The sequence below is a fragment of the Rhineura floridana genome, chromosome 8 (assembly GCF_030035675.1).
Source record: "Rhineura floridana isolate rRhiFlo1 chromosome 8, rRhiFlo1.hap2, whole genome shotgun sequence".
Classification (NCBI taxonomy): domain Eukaryota; kingdom Metazoa; phylum Chordata; class Lepidosauria; order Squamata; family Rhineuridae; genus Rhineura; species Rhineura floridana.
The window spans coordinates 111,944,283-111,950,952 of NC_084487.1; the positions used below are offsets into that span (position 1 = coordinate 111,944,283).

Genomic DNA, 6,670 nt, shown 5'->3' on the forward strand with positions numbered 1-6,670 from the left:
TATTAAACCTATTCACCATTTTAACAAAGTGAATTGTTTGGGGAGATAATAGTAAGATACACAGTTTGGCCTGGTGAATGCCTAAGGTCAACATCAGTTTCATTATTCATATTTCATAATTCTGTTTCATTCTGCTCTGAGCTCTTTAATCTGGAATTGGAAAGTGGATACGTGAATCTGCCACAGTGGCCAGCTGTGTGGATAAAGCAATCTAAATTTAAAGGATGATAAATATAACCTTTCAAAGCTTCCTGTTGAAATAGGTAGGTGCCTGAATTATTCTTGCATTCAAGATTTTCGGCTGCTTTCTACAGCTATATTTTTGAAAGCACTAGGGTGGAATTTTGTGTATGGAAATGAATTTACATTACTAGTGACAGCAGGTCTGGATTGAAAACCCTGAAGATACAGAATGTTGATGAAACAAACTGTGTGTGTTTATGAATCAACTTTAATGATGAGTAGTTAGGATTATCTTCTGTTGGAAATGGGGGGGGGGAGGTTAGCACATTTACTGTTAGCTGTTGGTCATCTCTTCTCTAAATGTTATCTGCCAGTCTTTGCAAACAGATATAGACCAGGTTTTTAACCTTTAACCCCATAATTATGGCATCCCTTAACTCATGCTGAAAGTAAAATTAGATGCTTCAGTATAGCAAGGGAGATTCATGCACAGCAGCAGGATTCCTGCAGCTGATGCAGATCTGCATCGCGATAGTAATCCGGGTTCTGCTGAATGGGCTAGATGTGTCTAACGCAGATGATTCACATCCCTGTCTGAGGCCCCTAGTCATTGTGCATGATCCTCATGTATTAAATGTCTTGCAAGTAGAAAGATAGCCAGGTTGCTGTCTAACTGCTAGCACCCTTCTCTCTGATGTGCTATCATATTTTCTTGCAGCAGATCTTCCCTTTTTTTTCCTTCTTAAATGAGATCCCCACCTATACAGTACTCTGAAGCTGTCAAACCTCAAAGTGATATCCAATGGTTGTGTGAGTAGAAGGCAGCTTATGCAACTAATCTTACTCTTCTGTCCCGCCTCCCCCCCCCTGCAGCATACCCCCAAGCCTCTCCAGAAGATTGAGTGCCATTCCTGAAGAATGTGGGCTGTTGTATTGGGCTGCATTGGGAGGGAGGAAATGCACTGAAAGGCAGAGGAGTCTTGCACTGATACAAGATTTCTCCACCCAGTTTCAGGCCACGTGCTACAGATCTTCTCAGACATCAGTTATGTAGAACCAGGCTCCAGTCGAAAAAACATGTGCCTCCAGCCACAGAAGGCCCACCTCTTAACCCCTAGAGTTCTTTGAAGGCCACTGTAATTTTTGTAGATTAGAACATGCTGTCTACACGTGTTCAACTCTTTCAACAGGTTTAGCAAGTATTGAGGCTAAAATATTTTTAAAAAATGAGATTTTACACTGTAATTTTATGCACAGTTATTGAGAAGGTCTATTGAAATCAGTGGGGATGAGATTTAATTTCTTACATAAAGGTGGGCTGCTCATACAATGCTGGCAATTTGATATGTGTCCTAGGAGAGACTCCATCTTAACCATACAGAACTGCCTGTTCTGTACAGAGTGTATCTGTACATGTGTTGTGCTAAAAACCACCTTCTCATGTTTCTTCTCTGCTTGGTGAGACTTTCTAACTTGCTGATTTTGTTCTGATGTCACACGAAGCATCATATTCTTCCAAAGAAACTAGCTATGTAGCTTCATATTTACAATGCCCCCTGTGACTCATGATGCAGAACCCAGATGTTGCTTTCCTTCTGGCTACCATTGGCACAGTCGCTCTGAAATCACTAAGAGCCTTGCAGACAGCTGATGTCTTAGGTGCAATAGGAAAATCTTTGATGTTCAAGACCATGAGGAACTTTGTAGTATGTTAAATGATGTTCAAGTGTATTTATTGCATGGGCTTTAAAATTATACTGTTTATGCAGATTGGTTAAGAAGTTTTCCTGGCTGACAGGTCCAAGTCACATACTCTACTTACTGCTTATAAGCAGGATATGCCTTCTGATTTTTGTCCTTTCTTTTGCTAGGAACTTGACAGAGAGCTTCCAGTGTTAAAACCTTACTTTGTGCAAAACCCTGAACTAGCTGGAAAAACTGGAGCTGGTATGCGAGTAACATGGCTTGGACATGCATCTGTAATGGTGGAAATGGATGAACTTACATTTCTTACTGACCCTGTCTTCAGCCAGCGGGCTTCTCCAGTACAGTTTGGAGGACCTAAACGCTTTCGAGGACCTCCATGTACAATAGATCAACTCCCAAAAATAGATGCAGTGATGATCAGCCACAATCATTATGACCATTTGGACTACCACACTGTAATAAATTTAAACAGTCGCTTTGGCAGTGACTTGAGATGGTTTGTGCCCCTGGGTCTTTTAGACTGGATGCAAAAATGTGGGTGTGAAAATGTAATTGAACTGGACTGGTGGGGAGAAAACTGTGTTCCTGGTCATGATGCAGTTACATTTGTGTTTACTCCTGCCCAACACTGGTGCAGGAGGACTGCAACAGATGACAACAAAGTTCTCTGGGGGAGCTGGTCTGTGTTGGGGCCCTGGAATAGGTTTTTTTTTGCAGGGGATACTGGCTACTGTGTTGCATTTGAGGAGATAGGGAAGCGATTTGGACCCTTTGATCTTGCAGCTATTCCCATTGGAGCTTATGAACCAAGGTATGTAAGCCAATAGACCGGAGACTATATCCCAAGGTTTAAAACTACCAGTTTATATATAAACACCAACAATGTGTTAGATGTGCAGAACATAGGAAGTGCAATAGACCTCACTGGCTTACCATGATACCAAATCACTCCCACTCCAATACTCCCCTAGTGTGGGCAGTAACAACAAACCACAAATCTTGGCTTACTGTGATGTCTGAACCAGTGTCTGTGGCTTGTTTCTCTCCAAACAAGCCATGATCATGAACCCAAGAATGACCATTGACCTCGGACCATGGTTTGGATAGAAATAAACCATGAGCACTGTTTTGGATGCCACTGTAAGCCAAGGTTCATAGAATCATAGAATAGTAGAGTCGGAAGGGGCCTATAAGGCCATCGAGTCCAACCCCCTGCTCGATGCAGGAATCCAAATTAAAGCATACCTGACAGGCGCCTGTCCAGCTGCCTCTTGAATGCCTCCAGTGTTGGAGCACCCACCACCTCCCTAGGTAATTGGTTCCATTGTTGTACTGCTGTAATAGTTAGGAAGTTTTTTCCAATGTTCGGTCAAAATCTGGTTTCCTGTAACTCATTTGGTTTGTGGTTCGAAATAGGGAAACAGTGCAGTGGGAGTGATTTGGCAGTCATGGTTTATGGCTGTTGTCTGAACATGGCCAATAAGAGCTCACAATCTAAAGATGGGCAGAGGAAGAGGCTAGATCGCAATGGTCAAGGGGCAGGTGAAAGTTGGCCACAAGGAGGCAGAACAACAAAACTAAATGTGATTGATATGCCTTGCAGAAGGCAGAAAATTTAGATGGTTGAGATATAGTTTAACAAATAGGAAATCTGTTTTAGCAGTATGGGAGAAGGGAAGCTTAAGTTTGCCAGTACAACAGACTAGGAAAAATGCTTTATCCTTCTTTGGTAGGTGGTTTATGAAATATCAGCATGTGGACCCTGAAGAAGCAGTAAGGATTCATATTGATGTACAAACAAAGAAGTCTGTTGGGATTCACTGGGGGACCTTTGCTTTAGCAAATGAGGTAGGTGTGAACTAATCATTAGTACAACTGTGGACATCCATTTAGAACCAGGTCTAGAACAATGAGTTCCCAACCTGATAGCAAAGGCATATTTTCATTTGAATTAAAATGAGAAGCACCCTTCACTTACATCCCAAAGTTTTAATACATGAGAGAATTACACATTATTTTTGTTTCTGTGTGAGTCCCTGATCTGTGCCTCTTGATTGTAAGGAACATTATTAACTCAGGAAAAAATGCAGTGGACAGCCTTCTCTGAGAATGGCTCATTCTGCTGCATCTGTGTGCCAGATATGATTAAGTGATCCAGTCACATCTGAGGCAGCAGAATTACCTGTCGTCAGTGGAGGCTAACAGGAAAGAAGCAAAGGCAGAACAGTGGACTGTCTCTTCTGCAGCTGTGTAATTTTGAACTGAGATTTATTTCCAATGGTACACAAGTTTGTGAATTGCTGTCTAGGAGCTGTAATTAACTATATATAAAAAAGCAGTTGTGTAGTGTTAAGGTTTTTTTTCTCCCATGGCAGAGTTTTCAAGCCATTTCAAATGCTTAAAGAAAATGGCTTCAGTATTTCAGAGGCTGCCAATCTTAGCTCTTAAGATATTACCTAAATAATCATGTAATGTGTAACTGACAACCAATGTACATAGCCTTACTGTCTTTAGCAGATTCCCTATACAGTTAATTGTATATTGTCAAAATTAGTTTTTTTCCTACTTCAATGAATTTTAAATCGAGGTAAAAACTAGGGCTGTGCACAGCCCCCCAATCTGCCCTGTGGCTCTGATCCGGGAGGGGGGGGGACCAGGCTGACTTGCCCTGGGCTGACCCAGGGACCCACCCCCCAAGCCAGTCCCAAATAAGTTTGGGGTGGGGATGTTTATTAGGCTAAAACTCCTAATTAAACATACAGCTGGGAGGGGGCAGAATACATTTTGTCTCCTCCCCCACTCCCAGCCAAGAGCAGGGGTCAATCCTGGAGGGTGCTGTTTCACAAGTGGCTTTCCTACAGGAAAGTCACTTGTGATTGAGCTCACACACACTCTGCAGAATTGCTTCCTCCTCTCAATAGCTGATGAGTGGGGGAAGCAATAATGTGTGGTGCTGCTTTCCTGCATGGAAGCCGCTTGCAGATCAGCCCCTGCACCGCAAAGGATCACTCTGCATTGGTTCTGCCTGAATCCCCACCCCGACAGCCCAGGATCGCTCTGGGTCATCCAGTCTGACCTGTAGCAGTCCATGGCTGTCTCAACTCGGTCAAGGCCTCAAAAGGTCTGCATAGGCCAGATTCAGCTTGGGCCTTGGCCAAACCTGGTGCACAGCCCTGGTAAAAACTATTTTATCCACAAATCTGAATTTCTTGTAGATATTCTAGCTACTAAAGAAAGTGACAAAGAGACATTAAGAGATTACTATGTGAAGCTTAGTCCATCTTTGTGGACTGAATTGATAGTTTATTTTATTTATTTATTCTCCACCTTTCTTTTCATGATAGAAACCCAAGGTCTCCCATCCAGGCACTGACCAGACCTGACCCTGCTTAGCTTCAGCAAGGTGCTGGCCTCATGTGCCTTTAGACCATAGCGTGGGACAATAGTTGTCTTTTTGTTAGCATGACAAAATTGTTGAAGGTAGTTTCACTTGGTTTGAAGGCAGTTTCCTGGCACAGTTTCCACAAGCAATGAGAAACTGAGCATTCTGTCTCACAACTCTCAGTATACATATGTGCCAGTTCCAGAGTGTTCTGTCACATTCTAGCATGATGAAGAAACAATCCAACAACCCAGGATAGGGCTCAGCAGATGAAGGGGGAAAAGCATATAGGAGCGTGGTTGATTCTTAAAATTGGAATTAGTCATTAATCATTCACTATTATGAAATCCCTGTGCTTTATGGTAGGTTCTTGAGGATTCTGAACCCACAGATTCTCCCCTCTTTGCACAATGCTAAGCACAGGGATTTGGGATGTAAATGACTTCTGCTAGCAAATGTCTGTATCTTAAAAAAGGCCACAATATTATTTAAAAGTTATTGACAAAAAATCACTTACACAAATCTCTGTCGTTAGCATTGCTGTTAGCCTTGCTAATGTATGAAGTAAAAATGATGGGAGCACTGGATTTTAGTACTTAATTTATTGCACTAATGTTTAAGATTAGACTGCTGGACTTGGATAAATCAATTATGCCAGCCCAAGTGGTTAATGGATGGTAGGCATTGTTTATTTCCCGCTGACACGGTTCTATCCATTTACAAGCACTTTAATAAATATGTAAACATATATTGATATATACTTTTGGGCTGGTGCTTGACAATTGCAGTTATTGTAAATTTAGGAATAGCTCAATATGGTTGTGACATTAGATAACTACTAATAAACACATTCAGTCTCGTGTTGGGTTACACTATTTTTTGGCTAACTTTGTATTGTCTACTCTGACTGCCCCTCCAAAGTCAAAGGCATTACCTTGTCCTGCTGCCTCAGAGCTCTGAACTGAAGCATGAATCTGGGCCTTATGCAGAGCGTATTCTCTATCATAAGAATAAGACAAGCCCTGGCTGGATAAGACTAAAGGCTCATCTAGTCTAGCATGCCTATGGGAAACCCACAAGCAAGACATGAGTACAGTAGGACTCTTCCATTCATGTTTCTCAGTATGCAGAGGCATACTGTTGACTCATCACTGAGCTGTGCCCCATAACTTTTTAATACTAGTGTTTAGCTGTTCTTATAACTACATTTCATATACTTGATTAGAAAGATTGTGCTTACAATAAGTTGCATGTGATCATTCACTGGCAAGAGGTTACATATCGGTTTTGATACAGTAGGGCCCCGCTTTACAGCGCTTCGCTAATGCGGCGGCTTTCAATTAGGGAAAGTCCCCGCATTAAGGTGCTTGTTCCATTTTTATGGCGTTTTTTTTCCAT

At 42.0% G+C, this 6,670-nt stretch overlaps 1 protein-coding gene across 4 annotated transcripts in view; it reads left to right on the plus strand.

Moving 5' to 3' along the window:
* Positions 1 to 6,670, plus strand: part of NAPEPLD (N-acyl phosphatidylethanolamine phospholipase D) — a 31,258-nt gene that overhangs the window by 21,959 nt on the left and 2,629 nt on the right. For all 4 annotated transcript variants that reach the window (XM_061582085.1, XM_061582087.1, XM_061582088.1 and 1 more), the window contains 2 exons: positions 2,055 to 2,701; positions 3,624 to 3,738. In XM_061582085.1, the coding sequence (XP_061438069.1) occupies positions 2,055 to 2,701; positions 3,624 to 3,738 (762 nt within the window). The remainder of the gene's footprint in view (positions 1 to 2,054; positions 2,702 to 3,623; positions 3,739 to 6,670) is intronic.